We start from the raw sequence: 20,100 nt of genomic DNA, 5'->3' as shown, positions 1-20,100 counted from the left end.
ACCGTGTCCGTGGGGCTGTCAACTGTGTACGTGTACTCTGAGACGACTTTGCAGTCTTCATCCAGAGTCTTGACTTCAATATTCTAGTGGTGCATGTTAGCTGCAGCAAAAAGCTCGAGCTCGCCTGGTAGCGTCTCTCCGCTCTTCAGCGAGGTGATATAGTCAATATCAAACAGACCGTCCAAATCCTGCAAGTTGCTCATGTACTCAGTGAGCACGTCAATGTACTCGTGAGGTTGCTCACCGCTACTGTATCGCAGACAGCAGAACAAGCTGGTTCGCATGTCCTCATGGAGGTACGAGGTAGGTCGAGCAACACACAGCTCTTCACGATTGTCATTCTCATCCACTATGTGCTGATAGCGTAGATGCCACTCGTTCATGTCAACTGACGGGTAAAGAGATCGCGGAGAGGCGGATGCAGATTTTTAACGTCGAACTCCATCTCCGACACCAGGCCACATAGCGAAAACGCTTTCGAAATCTCAGTGCGTTTTTTTTGTAGCAATCCAGTCCAAAACCCACTGGGAAACCTTGTCGTATCGCGGAACTTTGGGGTTCCCTGCTTTTGTTTGAAGTCGTTTGTCGCCCAAAGCTGAGCTAATGTAGTCGTCGTATTGCTCCCTGTAGAAAGCCTGAAAGCTTCTGTTAACAGCAACATCGAGGGGCTGGAGGAGGTTGGTAAGGTTGGGTGGTACCAATAAACAAAACGAAAATATTGTACTGTCGTAGCTTCTTCTCGTCATACAACTTGACGTGACACGCGTACGAGTCGATAACGAAGAGTACAGGCTTTCGGTAAAACTGAGTTTCTTTTCTGGTACAGATTACGTTCTGGGCGTAATCAAGAAGTATGGTTTCACTCCACATACCCGTTGGGTTCACATCCACAAGAATTCCCTCTGGAACCGACGGTTTATTCTTGAGCTTAGAGAAAAGAACGTGAGGGGTCAGGATTTGACCATCTCCAGTAATGGCAAAAGTTGCAGTGAACCGTTTGTGGCTACTTCCTCCCTTACACAGCAGAACTTCTCTCACACCACGGGTTGTAATTGTCGACTTCGGCTCGGTCTCGAAATATCTCGGGACTTGGTCCATGTTGATGACGTTACAAGGCTGTATATTGTGTTGTTCGATCAGTTGTTGTGCATTTGTGATAAAATCAAGACAAATTTGGCTGGCATTCCCTGGAAGAGTTCTTGCACTGGTCTGCCTCCTGGATACAAGGCTGTTACGGTCTTTAAATCGAGCCAGCCAGCCCGAGGACGCTTGGAACTCGCGAAAACTTCTTCCGGGGTCGAGGCCATCATGGTACGATGTATGTTGAGTGCATGGAGTTGTATGTACTTGTCTTTCACACGCAAACCCTTACGGTTTCGTGCTATCACCCAGTCGTGAGCTTGTTGCTCTAGTGCGTGGTGCTCTGGTTTTCTGCCTGCTCCTGGCATCCTTCGCCGTTAACGGGTAGCGAGTTGGCGGCTCCTCGATGCGCTGACCAGCAAGTCTTTGCGGTCCCACCAGTTTCTGACCATGGACGGTGTCACCTTGTGCTTCTTAGCAAGCGCGTGGAAGCCAGAACCGTCCACACTGGCCCTGTATTCACTAATTACACTTAGCTTGAACTGCAGACTGTAGCTGGTTCGCTTCTTGGCTGTCATGGTAGAGAGAAAATGAAAAGTGGATGACTGTTCTGGAGCGGTTTCAGCTCCAATCTCCAGTCGATTGGTTGGCCATGAAGCTTTGGTTATGGCTCGCTACCTATACCTTCCAGCTGGGTAGGCGCTCTATTTGACTGGGCGTACTACACGAGGTTCAGGTATCCTCGTAATCAACGTTTTTATTCGATTTAAAAGCCTAGGCGTCTGAAGCGGGGTAAGACGGTAGCCCCCAAGATGCTCGTCGCTCCCCACCCTGCCGCCCCAGCCACCTTCACCAATAGTCAAGCTGCCCGTTTTTACTTCCGGCCCTTATGTGACCAGTGCGACGAGATAACCCTGAAGTATTACCAGTGAAGGTGCGGCACGGTCCCGAAGCGAGTCGCTGGAGCTGGCTTCGCGAACCTGATGCAACATATAAAGCGGAAGCATTCTTTCTTTGTTGAGGAGATGCTAGTGACTACGCCTGGCCAGAGTGGATATGGTGCCCACTACGTGAGCCTGACTGCTTAAATACGTTCGGGCGGCTGGAAGTACTGGTCAAGTGCAATCTACCGCTCTCGTTCTGTACGAGCAAGTTCGCACGACAGTACACTCGTTAATATTTTAAGTTAAAGACCGCGTTTCTTAAATGCTGCAATGCAACGTCAGGTACGGCAACCTACCGTGGAGACACTCCGGCGGGTCATGGAGACTGTGACTCGAGAAGAAGAGCGCTCGTTCGATCGCGGCGGAGTTGCTCAAGCGATTTGGGCTCGTCTTAGACAGATGGAGCCATGACTCAGAGCATTTTCTCGCGGTGTTCGCGTGGTGCGAGGTGGACAGGACACTTCATTGTTTCCTTTTGAGTATGCCGCTGCTCGTACACGACGAGACCGACGACCTGCCTACGGCCACTGATAAAATAACCAAATTAATAAAATACTTATCGTGCGTTCATAGATAATATGCTGGCGCAGGACTATGGTAAGATCCTGGGGCAGTGGCTCTTCTTTGTAGGAGACAGCTACTCCGCTTAATCGCCGCATCGCATACCTTGTAGGAGTTCCACTAGTCGGATTTGCGAGTCACAGGCTTAACCACGTCGTATCCCAGTGTTTAAGCAAGTGTACGCAAGACCTCGACAGCGTTTGAGCAGTCATGAACAAGCGGATTTGACCTTCGTAGAGGTCCGGACAGACCTCTACCATAAATTGTCTAAGCCGCAATTGGATATTATAGAGTCAAATGATTTGCGGAAGATGACGTAATATGGTAGGGGTCCACCTGGACCTCGAATTTTCCAGCAAATTATGAGCAAAATATATAAAGATTTGTATTGATTTCTGGTAGAGGTCCCGTAGGAAATGCTCAGTAGTTAAAGGACCCTTCAACGACAGGGTTAACCCTTTAGCTACTGAGCCTTTCCTTCGGGCCCTTTACCTTTTAGCCCTAATGCAGCGCCAAGGGCTGATATTGTCCACAGTCCCGATTTCGAATCCAGATGTGGGCACCAACGCCACAGGCTTCAACCGTATACTATTGCTCTTGCGTCAACATGCGAGTTATTGGGACGCCCGTACAGTGGAAATCGCGGAGGGATAATACGAGGCTAAACACACAATATATTGGCACATTATTGCATCAATGATCTTTTTTTAGCGTTTGTCTAGTTCAAACATCTATTCAGGGCTCACATGATGCTATCACCAATAATCTACTATCCGCTACGGTGTGCAATAGCTACAAATGCAATATTCGGTATCCCTGGGGTGGACGCCACTTCCTCTTAATACATGATTACGCCTGACCCAAAGTCCAGCTGTGGTGAATATTTGCACCTGGTTCTGTAGGAAAAATATACACAATATTAGTGAGTTTGACGGAACACAGCTTATCGATGTTGACAACGAATTAAACTCGTCGAGACCAGGCTCGAGCGCTTAGTAAGGCGACGTCCTCGATTTGTAGGGCCTTGTACACCGACTTCAAGTTCTGGAGCCACTTCGCTACGTAATTGCGGATTGAATGGTGGAAATAGTTCCATAATATTTTCGTACTATGTGTTGAGGAAGTCGAGCAACGCAAAGCAGCAATGAACCATTGCGAAAAAATATTGGCCCCGTCAAATATCAGGGCGAACAAACTATTGATCAAGTGGCGCTTTAAAACCGGTGTAATTGCTTTGGTTAACACACAAAATTACAAATGGGATTCATGCGAATGGCAGACTACTTACCAAAATTTCGCTGATTTTTTTTAGTGTCCGCAGCTTCGACAGCAACGTCTGTATAAACACTACGTCCTCTTTATGATGCACGGTCGGTGCTCAATCGTTCGTAAAGACAATGGATCCCGCCCCAACCAACCAATAAATCTGCATCTTAGACACCTCTTCACAGTGAAATTAGCTCCCATTAAGTATTCAAAGGAGCTCACCAGCCTCCGGAAATCGCGCTCCAGCATCTCTATCAAATTGTCGCGGCAAATTCCTGCCGCGAGATCATCATCTGGCTCATTTATAATAGGAGCCATGCTTAAAAACAACGGTTTAGTAACCCCTTTCAGCTCATACCACGAACACTACCACGCATTTCCCCGATGCATGGCTCCACTTATCGATCATTAGACCAAACGCGACGGTTGCTGGTCCCGTTCACCCGGAAGAGATGCAAGCCGCATCCCCTGCCACGACATTGCCGGCGGTGCGCTATGGTCGCCACACGCGGTGAGCTGCTATGACTAGATTAAAGTCTTCAGCGAATGCAAACTACCTCTCCTGTCCTGCAAGAATGCACCGGCTCATCGAGAATGTATTACTTTAGTAGTATGTTATAAATTAGTATTAAGTTGCTAATAACGAATTGGTTTGACAAGCTGCGCTTGGCTGGAGTCGGATTGGGTAAAAACTCATCGCGCTACAATGGAGAGTGTCACGCGCGTGGTGCTGTCTACGAACATTTTGCATTAGATTAGGGAGCTCGTTGCACATCGTGTGCTTGCGCCCCTTGCCATAGCGACAGCGAAAATACTCAGGTGTAAGCTCGACGCACTGATTATTAGACGGCGTTGAAAAGCACGACACGTTTGAGAAGGCTGGGCGGGGACGAGGGGTCGATAGCATGGCTGGTGCGCAGGCTCAAGCTAAGTGTGTGTGGAGAACAGCAATTATAAAAAAGGAGGTTGTGTGCTAAAGTAAAGGCTGGTTGGATGGTTGGCACTGAGAGCGTTATTATTAGGCATACTGTTCATTTAAAGGCATTGTTTCTTATTCTCCATACGAATCTTTTAAATCCATTCCGCATTCCACACTCGAAGTAGAGACTGTCGCCGTCTTCGAAGCCGACGCGCCATTTGTATATAAATCCGGAACAATAGCCCTTGATGGTCGCCGATAGGAGCTGATTTGGTTGACACCGTCAATTTCAATCTCTAGCTCTAATATCACCGTTTTTCTAGTGAGGTATATTGGATCTTCTTCCAGCTTCGCCGTCAGGACTATTTGGTAAATGTTGAGTCAGAACGTGAAGAGGTCCGCGTATCTTTCTCTAGCCCACAATAGCTTTCGGGTGGACAGAATTAACATTAAGAGGTCCTGCAAAAATATCGAAAACAAGTATGAACATCGAACGTTACTAATCCACGAGACCACACACACCTTCACACGTATGTACAAAACGACCACTCAGTGTATCTTGATCGGTATTTAAGACGACACCCGTCTAGGCCTTCTTGGACGCCACTCCACGCATCTTAATGTCTTTGTTGTGAGCCTCGAGAGCATTCTGCGACTTCGACACGGCGGGAATGGTGTTGGACATGTACCAGCGTGAACAACGCTCCTTCAGGTATATATCCTCGGACCAGTCAACATACTCGCTTTCTATTTAACTGCGCCAGAGCGGCGGCGGATATAATCTAACTGCCACCAGCAAACCATTGGTGGTAGCAAAAATGGCGCACGCATCATTGATTTAGACCAGTTAGGAATCGATAAATTTCTTATTTTGGCCAATAGATGATATAGCCAGACGTTAATTCTGTTGTTGTCGGTCAGTAAAATGGAGGCAGCAACTGAATCACCGTGCCCTCCGTCGAGCAGAGAGGCTTCTGAAGTAGATTATCCTCGGGCTAACTCTGCTGCACTAGCGTCGAAAAGCGCAGGAAGCACTACACAACCAAGGCTTAAAGGGACGTGCTACGTGAAGTGGAAGGCTTAAGTCAACGGGACGCAGCAAGACAGCAAGACAGCAACGCGTCCCTCGCTGGACCTTAAAGTATTGGCGCAAGACCAAGGAGGACATTTTTAGGTATACTGGTAGCGAAAAAAGGCCAACACGCAGCCCAGGGCACCGCGAGATTGTGCCTTTTGGGAACAAGCTAGTGACATTTATAAAAGACACTCGTAGGGACTACCGTAAACGTAATGGTGGGGTTTGTGCGCGATCAGCACCCGTGTGGCTTGAACAAATATCAAAATAAGAACGATATTTACCACTATCGAGGTCATTAGATTTGCCAACAAAGTGGGAGTTGCCGAAATCTCAAGATGTTACAACCACTTTGTGCTGTGTACTGGGCGTTTACATACGCACCTTAGGAGCCCCACTTAGTTTGAGACGAGAAACTTGTTTCACAGAAGTAAATGCAGATGTCGGTGAGAGGAGATGGAAACCTGCACCTGAAAGCTTTGAAGGGCTTCATGGCATTCTCGTTATACGGTTTTATTTTTTCTTACTGAAACGGGCTGAAACGTTTTCAGCACGCACATTTGACAACAAAACACACTTTATTGTATTGTCAAACCTGCGTATCCTCTTGAGTGTTGAACCCGTATCCAAGCACTTTACGTATCAGAAACTGATACATGAAGAGCCAAAATATTTAGTCATTGTGTATCCTTTTTACCTGTATCCATCGACGTCGAAACAATTCAGATCAGCTGTTCTTATGCCAACGCATGAAAAATACAATTTGTTCATGTAATCCGAAATTACAACGGAGGGAAAAGGCTCGGACTTGGTGCGGTAGGGTGGGAAGTCGCAGCTACCAGGCCAAGTATTCGTGATATTGATTCTTTTTGCTAGAATATGAAAATCTTATCGTAACCCAGCGTAATACCCAAATGTATTGGGTGATACCTCGCGTGAAGGGCAGGAACCGTTTTGAGGCTTCATTATTGAGTTGACTTTGACCAAAGACTGGTGTCGCATTTATATTGGAAGACCCCCACAAAAAATATTCGGAGACAAATAAACCGCAGAATATTATTTTTAGATTTTAAAAAGTAGAATATATAATAAAAGTTTATAATTGTAAAAAGCCAGTAACAGTAATTAGGAATATTCATATAATAAAAAACTCGAAGACAGTCGTTGACTGCAATGGCAGTCTGCCAAATGTAACCATTGTTGTATCTCACACCAACGAGGAAAACCTATTTCGTAACCAAGTGGCTACATGTAGTCACTTGCGTGTAGCCCCGTTACACGACCCTCACAACCCTTAAGTCAGATATGAGGGGGGGGGGGGTTGGAGCGCCAACTGTTTTAATGCTGTCTTGTATATGTCCAACCCAGTGTTGCAAATACCTTACTGCAATTCTATTCGAGAAAAACTTTAAAAAAAGTATTTTCTCTTTATGTCAAACCACTAATAATTATTCGGCATCAAACGTTCGTGCCATCGCGAAAGGTCACCGGTCATGAGTGCCAACCGTCACCAACCAACTGACTGGCTATGAACCACCAAAGTTTCTCGGTTGATCGCACCCCACCACCACACAACAGCTTTTTTTATCGTGATCTATGAAGCCGATGATGATAATGCTGCTCCTGTTGGCCGTTGTAATTGAATTTGTGTGGCTATAACCCCTGATTCCCGACGTCGTAACTTACGCCATACCAAATCATCTATGTCGTAAGTGACGACATAGCGGATGCGACAAAACACAACACTATTAATAATTTGCACGAAGCTGTCTCAACGGACCCTGGACGATTTGTTTGGGTCTAAGAGTGACTCCGATGTCGCTCTCTCGCTGGCTGCAGTCTCACGAGCGTTTAGTTTACCCCCTGGAGATATTGAAGCTGCTGGCTCACAGCGCGATGCAGCAGCAATCCTCCAGTTGCCATCGGAAGCCTCTGGTGTTGCGAGCAAGGCTAATGTGGACGATGGCCGTGCTACCACACCTGACCCTGCTTTGGCCGCGCATCAATGTCAAAGATGAAGTTAATTTTGTCCCAAAGGGCAAAACTTTGAGTGCGTACGAGAGTTTTAACTCTTGCGAAAGTGCCATCGGAGGAATTAACGACGGCAACAATGATGCCGCCGTATCGGATACACCTAGTGATGAAGATATTCTGTCTGATGACGACGCGCCGCACGCGGACAAATCATTTGTCGAGTCCCTTTTTATAGGAGAAGACTGCGTCAAAAAGAAAGCTGAGGATTCGCGGTCTAGTGCGCAACGAGCGACAAAATTGACCCCTGTGTCATCTGATTTTGAGGAGGCGCCCGCTGCGTACCCGGGCCCAACGCAGAAGAGGCTAAATCTGTGCAGGAGCTGCGAAGTGTTTGTCACTCACCACCCCTTACGCTACTCAACGTTATGCCCAAGTCTCTGTTGGTAGCGCTCAATTTCGAGACGAATCGGTACTGTACACAGCCGATAGAACGCCGTGCCCAAGCCAAACAAGCTGATCGTACTCGGGAGGCACCGATGTATACAGGCTAAACCAGCGTACAACACACACGAAATCCTGCAAGTACTTAGGCTACTCATCTCCTGCCCCCGAATCGACGCTTTGCAGCGCATTGGACTATGACGGAGGATGGGGCCGTTCCAGCAGGACCATTCGGTCGTTTCATGGGTAGAAATCGTTGCCAGGCCATTCTGCGTGACCTTCATTTCGTGGACAGCGAGAGCGAACGCACGCGAGACAAGCTCTAAAGCCTTAAACCGATTGTGAGCAAGTTTCAGGGCCGTTTCTTGTCAGGCTGGACTCCTCCAGCAGTATTTTCCTTTAATGAGGGCGGTCTACCGTCCACTTTGAAGAGAAATCGAACAAGGAGGTTCATGCCGAATAAGCCTCATCCCGTCGGCTCTAAAATGTTTATGGTGTGTGATGCTAGGACTGCTTATTGCCACAGGAACTGTGCTTATAAAATATGTCATAGCTTATGACGTAAGAACTCCTTACTAATATTCTATGTCGTAACTTGCTAGATTCAAAATGAACGCAGAAAAACGAAATACAGGTGACATCGGAGACCGTTCATTTGAATATAATACGGGTCTACTGCAGTCGTTCGAAACCTCATAACCGTTCTCAGCGCGGACCGTCGGCATGCGTGGCACTTAGGCGTTATTGATCGCTTTTACTCTTTCGTCCTCTTCGCTATCGAGCTTCTCGGAGTGGGCGTGTACGGGCTGGGCACTATCATGACGGACGGGCTTGTTTTTGACAAGAACGTCACAGCGACTCGCAAGACGCGGCCATTAGCATTCCTCGCGGTGCATTCACTTTTTCCCGTTGTATAGCTGTACTGGTACCGTACCACAGGTGGGGCAGCTTACCTGTGCACTACTTGTGCATGGGGCAGTGTCTATCATCAACCGAAATATGAAGCTTGTGTCTGGGGCCGATATCTGTGCCATGTCCGACTGTATTCACTGACTATAAACGCTGGATAGGCGGAGCTGATGTTTACGATCAATTCCGCCTTCAGAATATCTCATTGCAAACGTCGACAAGGTTCCAGAAGTATTACATGAGTCCGTTCCTGGGCCTAGTAGATATGGTACTGGTAAACGCTTACCTTTCGCACAAGGAAACAATACGACTTGCGGAGACTTCTGCGATAAAACGGGGTGAGTGGTATTGTGCTCTCCAAAATCAATTGCTTCAGTTGAAGACTGAAGCTTTTGTTGGTGTTTTGGTGACGCCTCCATCCCATTGTTAAAAGCGCAAACGATCCCCAGTGCGCCTCGCCACAGAAGTTGAGCAGTCGGAGGGTTGGGTGACGGTAAGCAGTGTGGAAAAGCGTCGCCAGAGATCCTGTAAAGTATGTGCACTTCTAAAGACAAACTAGAAGAAGACGTCAATCGCTACTACCTTCTTCTACGAGCGATGCTCGGTGGACAACGTAAGGTGTGGGCTCTGAAACAAAATCAGGTACACCTACCGGGGCGAAGCAAATACCTCCTTGCGATCTAGCATGAAGAATTTGACTAAGGCCAGTCGATTCCTGCTACTCTAGGAAAGAAAGTTGTGCTACGGCGTCCGAGGCAGGAAGTTGGGTAGCCGAAGAAGGTCCGACGAGAGTTGCAGCCTCACAATGGTGATGCAGACGACGAGGTAGAGGAAAACTGAAATGAAAGAAATTAGGATTTAGCTCTGTCTGTGCACGCCGTAGGATGAGGTGCTAGGTAGCATCTTTGATAAGTGGTGGCTTTTGCTGAATCGTAGTACGTTTTGAGAATTTTTGCTTCGTCTTTTTCCTTTGACTAAATTCTTTGCTCCACGTAAGTGTTTTTAGTATCTGGCTAAGTTGACATTGAGTGTCTGGAAGACGTTGAAAACGTGTATAGCTTACGACCTTGAAGAGAAAAACTGCTAATACTTTAGTGCTTCCCGCGGGTGTCTATGGACAACATTCGATAAATATGTAAACGTACGTCGTAAGCTACGACATCGTAGTACCGTAACGAACGGGTTTGAGGTCAAAATTCCGGGAGTCAAAGGTATAATAAGGTTGTTAAAACCTTGGAAATAGTCATCACCCAAATGATATCTCGCATTGTTGACCATGAGTCCAATCTAATACCAAAGTGTCGCCCCAGCGAAAAAAAGAACATGTTTCCAGGATTGCTGGTTGAATCGTTATCACGCACGTGATACCTGTTTGGCCCTGATCAAAGAGGCATCCTTGCCAACGCCCCTATCCTTGACGGCATCCAGAATAGTTGGACGTCGTTTCTTTTAGTATTTGGCGAAGTTCTTGTTTGCTGAGGTGTAAGAGCACAGCTTGGCGCCACTGGACTCCGCACGCCGTTTCGAATGCGCCCTCGAGTAAGGCGCGACAGCTTCTCGACGTATACCCCGTCCATCCCGCTTGGCCTTCAGTGACTTGTTCGCGCTTGGGCGGAGAGGCGACCGTGGTGCCGTCTCCAAGAGCACCGGAGACGATGTTGTCGGGCTACGAGGTGCGAATCGCACCGGAGAAGTCGGTGGCTCCGTCGACGTCTCGCTTGGAGGGCTTTTCCTGGGATTTCTTGGCTCTGGAGGGCTCCTCAATGATGTCACAGTCCCGGTGTAGCTGCATGAGAAGCTTGAGTCCTCGTAGGGGATCGACGTAGCGTTGGGCGGCGTGTTCTCATCGCTGGAGACGTCATCAATCCACAGACGTCTCTTGTGGACGGCCGAGTACAGCGGGTTTACCATGCGTCTGAACAAAACAGTTTCAATTAATTACAAACGAGCACTAGAGTTGAAACATACACAACGAACCTCGAAGCTGTCGCTGTCTTCGCCCTTCGGACGAAAAATTCAAAGTGATTGGGGTTTTGGCGCGGCGGAAGATATATGCTTCAAGTTAAGTCCAATGGGTGCATGCGACATATACAGGAGTGATTGTAATCTTAAAATATACAAATTTCAAGACTAAAAGTTAAGATGGCTGCACGACATAACTCGCGGGGTAGGGGAATCTATTGACACGATATTTACGCCTCCGGGCCGGATATGCGCGTATATGCCTCGACTTATCTGCTGCAGATAAGTCGGTCGTTTAAGTGATATCTGGTAGGCGCCCATTCCCAGGCATTCCGAAATAATCATTGTATTGCAGCTTTAATACAATAGTTTACACTTAATTATTGATTTTTACAAATTGGATGACTTGTCCAATTAGTTATTTTGTATTTACAGCAAAGTACTTTATTTTTCGTAAAATCTAGTTTTTCTGCTTTGTTCTGCGTAAATACGGAGCTCGGTCTCCAGACAGAATCGAATGGCTGTTAGCGACGGTCGCTCAAAAGCGAACCTGAGGCGCTCGTTTATCATTTTTAATCTCACCATGGCTCTCTCCAACACCTTCACGACCAAGCAAGTCTGCAGCTACTTTTTTACTGCTCTATTAGACGCTCAAGATGAGCCGACGCAGTATTTTCGGTGCCAATGCGGTACCACTCGCAAGCAGGACCCCAAAACAGGGTACTCAAACCTGTTTAATCACGTGCTGAAGCGACACCCCGATTACCTGACGACGATGCAGTTAAGCGGCTTCAACTCGGGCACCCTTGTCACCTTCATCGACCAGAAGAGGCAGACGGTTTATAGTTGGCTCGTCATGATAATCGAGTGCAATCTTCCGTTCGGTTTCTGTGAGAATGACACCGTCACAAAGTACACGGTGATGAAGCCAATGTGTGTCGAGACCCTTCTTAAGTACGCGGACTTAGTGACTAAGAAGGTCGAGGTTACGCTGAACGAGGTGCTCCCCACCAAGTTTGGCATCATCATCGACGGCTGCACGTTTACGTCGGAGCATTTTGTCGCGGTATTCACGGTATTTGAGCACGATGGCCGAGCAGAAAAAGTTCTTTTGGCGATGGCTCCTTTTGTCGACGACACTACCGCAGATCATACGGCGGACAGCCACGTCTCTTTCTTAGAGAGTGTCCTCCCGTTTTACAAGCGAGACATTAATAGCATCGCTTATCTCGTTGGAGACAACTGTTCCGTCAACACCAGATTGGCTGACCTGCTGAGCGTCCCGTTTATTGGCTGTGCAAGCCATCGCTTGAACTTGGCGGTCAATTTGTTTCTTGCTGAGTACGAGCACCAACTGGATCAAATTCAGCAGCTTATGCGAAAGCTACGCGGGCTCAACAAGGCGGCAAAACTACGGTAATGTTGTGGTACTTTTAGTATCTACTGCTTTTTTACTTTGTTTCTAAAAAGGTGTTTTTTTTTCTATTAGGAAAAGGACCACTTTGCGCCCGCTTCTTCGCCAGACAACACGGTGGAGCTCCACGTACAAGATGCTTGAACGATATTTTAAGCTACGTCCTGTTCTGGACGAGGATGACGATGAGATTACGGAGTTGATGCCGTCGCGTCGCCACGAAAACCGACTGAAATCCTTGTTGAGCCAGCTTGGCGACTTCCAGTCGGCCACCATGAAGCTTCAAGAAGATAACGTAACGCTTCTCGATGTGCGCGATATCTTTGACGCGCTCATCGAGAAGCATTCCGTTGTGTAAAAGTATCTTGCTGCCGACGCAAATATTGTCAAGGACGTGGACTTCGAGCGAGCGTGCGTTGTTGCCCTGTCAGGCGCCGTGGACGAGCTGACGAACGACCAGGAGCTGATGTTGCAGCCATTTGAGACGGTACCCGCAATTAGGACATCGGACACCAGGCACGGACGCCCACAGGGCTTTGCCGACAGAGTCTTGGCGACTAGGAAGAAGCGGCGCGGCGCAAAGAAGGTATTTGACGGTGTGCGCTTCATCCCGCCGACGTCAAACACCGTGGAGCGTCTTTTTAGTGTGGCGAAACATACTCTTTCCCACCATCGCCAGCGTATGCTGCCTATTCACCTTGAAACCGTGTTGTTCCTGAAGATGAATCGGCGTTTCTGGGACGCAAACACTGTAGCAGCTATCGTGAACGGAAAGTAATGTGCAGTGCTGTACATCTAAGTAGTTAATTTTCCAATACACTACTATTGATGTCAATTATTTATTTCTTAAGCTGTAGTTTTTGTAGCAATAGCTTATTTTGGCATGGACCTTCAATATGATTGCAATTGTATTATCGGAATGCCTGCCCATTCCATCTATACTGCTGACGCCAACCGGTACCGCATACTCTGCAAATAGCCGTTTAAAATGTTTCATTACATCATGGTAACGCAAAAGAGGGTCTTTCTCTCCGTCGAACGACGGGTCTTCAGGAGGATGAAGTGTCAACGCACTACGGATCTGATGAAATCGCGTCCTCGACATTGTTTCAATAAATGTACTCTGCCTCATAAAGTGACTACCAGAACAGTAATCGGCATTATCATTTAGTGAACGAATGCTCATGGCCAGCTCCAGACCTAATTATGCGTTAAATTCAGATTCTGTAATTGCTGTACGTCTTGCCTTCACTAGCACAGCAGGCGTCCATCTCCGTAGTCTCTCCTTGAAAATACAAGAAAAAAACAACGAAAAAAACATAATCGGCGTTTTTGCCGTAAGCAGAACTCACTAGTCCTCGGATTGTCACGTGAAGCCCACTTTGCTCGCGCAGTGTAGCCATATACCCCTCGGCGATACTTTCCGGTGTAGGTAAAACGCTGCTTGGGTCTTGCTCTTGGTCTCCACCACCACGCTCGTCCCTTTCTTCTTCGGCAGCCGAAGCTATATCCTCATTAACCGTATCTACGTCGGCCATGTCGATCGCAGAAGGTTTATCAAGCTCCCAATCCCGTACCAAGGAGTCAACAACCCCAATCAACGTTTTAGCTTGCTCCGTCATTGTCGGTGCGTGTTTCGACATGTGGATGTGGCCAGAGGAAGAGAAAACCTCAAACCAGCTTATAACACGACTACGATATCTAACGTGGGCCCAGGAGATGCTCTGTTAGAGGTCTCTAGAGGCCCCTATCGACGTCACGGCTTCATCTGTTGATGGGCAACGAAGTGTTTTGTCCAATGAGAGTCGCTTATTTGATCTGTTAGAGGTCTGAAGAAGCCTCTAAGTGGCACGGTTGACAAAGGGTTAATAATGCTTATTGTGGCTGTGTAAGCACACCAACAGTATGTCTGTTGTACTTGGCCGTAGCCTAGTTCATTCAACAGTAACCTTAGCCACATTGCCTCCCTTACATATTCACTAGCGACTTCGCTGTATTAAGACTAATACAATCTTGCTTAGTACTTTTCCAAGTAATACGTGCCCCAGCAAGTAACGACACATATCTGTTATATATTTCCTATCCTCATTTCCATTCGCGAAGCTCGCGCCGGTGTTGATCTCTAACTTAACAGTACAATTTACATTGTACGCTATTCCATGCTTCGACGTTTCTTTTAAAAAATTTAGCACTCGCTGAGCCGCCTCTAATGCGTCTTATTATAGCAAGACGAGTATTTGCCTAACTTTCGAGCAAAATTAGTTATATCAGGTCTAGTTCCTCTAAATAGATACATTAAAGAGCCCACTAAGCCTCTATAATCAGACGGTTGAGCCGCTATTTGCTCTGGCGTAAGGGTTGTTTCCTTTTCTTAAACCACATTTTTAGCTTGTGATGTAGGTACAGTGGTACAGTCCCGCATCTGAAACCAACCTTTCTAAAAGGTCATTGATATAATTTTGTTGAGACAAGCTCCGAGTTTTCCTTTCTAAATCTCTTTTGATCTCCATTTAAGTAAGTTGTGCAGCTCACCTAAATATTTCATTGTAAACTTAGCAGATAGTTCTGCCTTTAGCTCGTTAATTGAACGCAAATATGAATCTGTAATTGTCAGGTCGTCCACGTACACGCACACAATAAGGATGTGCTTGACACCTTTATCCTCCCACCGTTTTAGATACACGCAATGCTCTTTCTTGCATTTAAAACATCCTAAGCTCTTTAGAAACTGATTTATGACCTTAAGCCGGATTCTAGGTGTCTGGTTTGGGCCATACAAACGCTTTCGTGGTTTGAAAGCTAGATTCCCATTTCCATGTCGAAACCCTAAATGTTGCCTCATATAGATACTCGTGAATCTCCAGCCTGTCCGTAGCCACACTCAATGCTCGCTCTGTTGTACGCTGACCGCCCTTCATTATTGTTCCACCACATCTAATACCTAGACACCAACATTCGGTACAGGGGGAGGTGGGTAGCGTCTCGGGGCTTACCTGCTTCATAAATCAACGATATGACAACTTTCATCAATCTACCAGGGGCGTCGGCCAAAATATGGCTCTGGAGCGTCGGGCCTAAGGCCGTATCTACCTTCTACGGACGCATTACGGACTCTATGCGTATGGACCCGTTTGCGAGGCTACATAAGGAGGTGGAAAGCGTCTAGGGGCTTGCCTGCTTCTCAAATCAACGATATGACAACTTTCATCAATCTACCAGGGCCGTCGGCCAAAATATGGCTCTGGAGCGTCGGGGCTAAGGCCGTATCTACCTTCTTGGACACCGCTGATTTTTTAGGATCAGCGGTGTCCAAGTCCAGATCGACGGCCAAAACGGGATCTACGTCCAAGACGGGATCCACCGCCGGTCCTTCGGTGACGACGCTGGTCGTTCCCCGGCCAGCCTCATTTAGAACACAATTCAAAATTTTGTTGAAACATCCATCTGATGTAGTTACAGTCCTAGAATTGTAGCCAATGCGAGCAGAAGCCGCAGAGATTCATAATGAGCTACAGGAGAAATACCTCTTCATAGTCGATTCTATACAGTGGGGTGCTGCCTTGAATCACCCACCGAGCCTTAAATCGGTCGACTGATCCATCAGCCTTTCCTTGACATCAAACACCCAGTAACAGCCCAGTGCCCTCCCCCTTCTGGTAGATGCACTAATACACATGTACCATTCGTAATTAGAGCTTCAAACTGGGTTTTAGGGGCGCACACCCAGCCCTTGAAGAGAGGGCTAGCCCTTGCTTCTATGATTGACTTTGGAATAGGTTTCCACTCCAACGGCTTGGGCACTCGGCGATCGAGTGACAGGTTTTGATTTTATAACTTCAACTTCAGGATCTCGCACAGCCTCAAAGTTATTTCAAGGTCGCTTTTCTAGAATCTCAATTGTCTTTTTTTCCTTCAGATCGATCTCAGAATCTTCTATAGGTAACAACCGTTTGATCCTACTGTACCAATGGAGCCAGACTTTGCATCTCGAGCTAAAGGATATTTGTTTGCTTTCACATCTAGAAGGCGGTACTCTTTGTATTTGGGGGAAAATCCAAAAGATTGCACTCTCTTGCCCTATCACTCAAGTTTGATGTTTTCGTTTCGTTTTTGGAACATAAGCGTAACATGTGGAGCCCCAAATTCTGAACGCTAACCCCTTCGTTTTCTTACAATGTAGTAATTTATACGGAGACACCATCCCCAATCTAGCCAGTGGAAGGCGATTAGTTATATCTACTTTGTATAGTAACACCTCAGGCTACCATTTAGCTGGCATATTCGCCCCTCTAAGTGCACGTCTTATACCAACTATCATGGTCTGGTGGGACCGCTCTGCACTCCCCTTTCTTCTTGGGATACTTTGAAGTTCTAAGCTAATGTTTGAACTCAAACTAGAAACGTTTTTCGTCGGACCTGAAATTATGGAAATTGTACTGATTATTAGAGAGATTTCGACGAGAGCCAATCTTGGTCCGAGTCCTCGTTCGTAAAACGGGAATGGACCAAGACTAGGAATGCGAAGCAAGTGGTTTCGCTACAAATCTCAGTCCACTCTGCGAAAAGCCTTCGAGCATTAACTAATTGAGGTAATTTTCGCCGTTCCAAAGCAGTTAACCGGCACCAACCATGACGAGTGGTGCTCCTTCACAAGCTCCGTTGTTCTCCTCGAAGCATTCGCTTTTGATCACCAGCCCACCAAGATGGAACCATCTCGTAAACCTCCAAAGGAGAGTGCCCAGTCGACTGAGGCACCTTCAACAGCCACAACAGTGTCCTCCTCGAAATCGAGGACAAAAAGAAAGAAATTCAGCAAGCACGACGACCTAGTACTACTCCGGCAAGTTAGCGCAGACCAGCCTTTTGCTAGTGTTTGAGGCAGCCTTATGGATGCGTGGACGTCTCTCGCCAGCAAGGTGAAAGTCGTGCAGGGGTTTCCAAGCAGGAGATTACTGGCAAGTTGGCACAGACACGGTTCAATGTACTGGTGGAAAACCATCGAGAAGCCGACAAAAAGTCGGCGGCAGCTTCGGGAGTCTCAGCGGATTACACGGAGTCGCAGCAGCTTCTGGACGAGATAGTGCTGGCTGTAGATGAGCATGCTAGAGAAGAGGCGCAGCGGGCTCTGGAGCTGAAGGAAAAGCTCGAGTCAGAAGATAACGCTGGTAAGCTAATGCAGGAGGAAGCTGTATCGCGCCTGAAAAAGCGGAAGGACAGAGGTGAAGAGAGCGAGTCTGAGAAGCCGTCGCCGCGCAAGGTAACCATCTACGACCTGATGCGTGAGGACAACGAAAAAGAGCGCCAAATGCGAGCTGAGCAATTTCAGCAGAAGCAAGAGTTGCAGCGAAAGCAGAAGGAAATGGAGTTTCAGGACCGGAAAGAGGAGCGAGAATTTAAGCTTCATCTTGCTCGATTAGAAAACGAACGCTACGAAAACCTGCTAAAGCTAGCTCTGCTCAAGGCGCGTGGTGGAACGGCGCTCGATGGAATTGTTGGAGAGGTCGGTGACGTGGGCGAAGATGCAGGGGTTGGAGTGAGCGATGGTGTCTTGGGTATTGAAGGTGGTGCTTGACCGAGCGCAGTAACCCAGATAATCCTGTAAGCTGGGTGGTGGCAGATCGAAGTACTGGCTGATTTGGTTGCCTCCGTAGTAGCAGTTGTGGCAGTTCGTTAGGAGCATAGCAGCTTTAACAAACTTACCGACTGGTGACAAGCGAACCTTTTGCTGTTTATTGTAGTCGACGTACGACCACAGAGTTTTCATACACTTGAAATTCCATTCCACCGATTCACGAAGACGACTCATCTCGCTGTTGACGTCACTTTCGTCGGCACTTACAGAATTTCCTTTATATCCACTGACGATGTACTTACGCGCTCCATACGCAGGGTCACCATAAAGGAACTTCCCCTCAAACGTGTCTTGGTGTTCATCAAAGTATTCTAGAAGACCACTTTCCCGGAGCATGGTGCTGTCGTGGCGGCGTCCCTCCATGGGACCCCAGAAATAGATACAAAGGCCGTCAGGTGCCGTCACGGCTTGGTAGTTCAGGCAGTGAATGCGCTTGTGCCCGCTGTACAGATGCTTCTGCAGGTTCTCACCTCTTTCACCATGACGGCGAGGTGAAGGACGACAAACCGCCACCTTGGTGCCGTCGGGGAACCCAAATACGCCCTCCGTCGGAGCTCCTTTCGCCTCGACGGCTTTGCAATACTCCTCCATGCGGGCGCTAACGATCGATTCAGCTATGAACAGCTTGTCCGCAAACGTGTCGTGCACGTAGTCGATCATGTGCAATAATACACGACACAACCACGCTGTACCCCTTTCAACCGTCTTCATCATGTCGTAGTAGCGCGTTGGAAACGCTAAGCGAGCTAGCATCACGCAGAGGGCAGTGTCACCGGAACAAGTGTCGCCATGTGCCGTCACTACAGTGTCAGAGATGCGCAGCAGAGACCGTAGCTCGTAGACGCCAGCCACATCGAAGCGAAACTCAAGCTCGCTGTTTGCATCGGTGTAGCTAGCGAAGTCAAACGTCACAGCAGGAATCGAAGGCCGCTCAACTTGGTCGAGCAGCAACATGAAGCGAAGCTTCTTCTTGCGGCTCATGTACTTGTTCTTGGCGATGTACCACTGCAGCAACGCAGTCTCCGACGACACCATACTGGTGGTGGCTGTGAAAGATTGGTTGTGAGAGGTCTCCAACCGGACAGGACATTCCTAACAAAACCAGATTCCTAAGACTGTCTTGACAACAATTCCTGGTTCGTGCTCGATGCTGCACTTTTCATGAGCGTCAACCGAGAACGGACCAAGAATTGCTGGTTTCGAAATCTCTCTATTGATTAAAAAAGGAATTATTTTACCAGGACCTCCTTTAAGGACTTAAGTACGAATACCACTTATAAGCAGTCGCATCATCTACTACCGCTAAGGCATAACGTTTGCCAAATAAACCGTATATAGCATCCATGTGTAGGATGTGAAGTGGCTCGGTTGCCTTCTGACCAACCGTATTCCTGTAGGACATTCTTTTGTCCATCATGTGTGTGGAGGTCTTACACAATAACGTCACTTGTCTTAGTTCGAAATATTGGATTTTGATAGCTATTCTATTTTCTGAGAGCTCATACTTCTAATTTGGCGATCACTTTCCATATGACCTAGCCTCAAATGCCATTCTTTAATAATGCTACCCAATTGTTTTGTAGATTTAGCTCTAAAATGATTCTTCCCTTTTGGTTTTACACTTGGCAAGCCGTAAACTTCACAATCGCTACTGCCGCTAATACTGTAGCAATTGATTCCCTTTTCCTCTAAAAGAAAGGAATTTTCGTGACTTCGACTGTATCATTGTCTTGCAAGATAGTATGTACTTCGAAATTACTATCACACTTTCTGTCAAATGACACACCTTTTAGAGTTAAAGTACTCAAATTTATTTTTGGGTTCAAAGCGCTAAGCTGTATTGATTCCTTTAAGGTGCTGTATGAAATGGTCTCATTTCCGTAAGAGAAAACATGGCTCTGCCCAGGTCGTAATCTTTCCTTA

At 47.3% G+C, this 20,100-nt stretch overlaps 1 protein-coding gene across 1 annotated transcript; it reads right to left on the bottom strand.

Annotated features, from left to right (window-relative positions):
* Positions 1 to 10,618: 10,618 nt before the first annotated feature.
* On the bottom strand, positions 10,619 to 11,169 carry PITG_06292 (uncharacterized protein; the record flags this gene model as incomplete). The annotated part of the gene is made up of 2 exons (XM_002998399.1): positions 10,619 to 11,084; positions 11,147 to 11,169. One exon carries the CDS (start codon positions 11,078 to 11,080, stop codon positions 10,619 to 10,621), a length of 462 nt encoding a protein of 153 aa, XP_002998445.1.
* Positions 11,170 to 20,100: the final 8,931 nt, after the last annotated feature.

Source organism: Phytophthora infestans, genomic scaffold, assembly GCF_000142945.1.
Source record: "Phytophthora infestans T30-4 supercont1.8 genomic scaffold, whole genome shotgun sequence".
Classification (NCBI taxonomy): Eukaryota; Oomycota; class Peronosporomycetes; order Peronosporales; family Peronosporaceae; genus Phytophthora; species Phytophthora infestans.
This window is presented reverse-complemented; position numbering and strand designations above follow the sequence as displayed.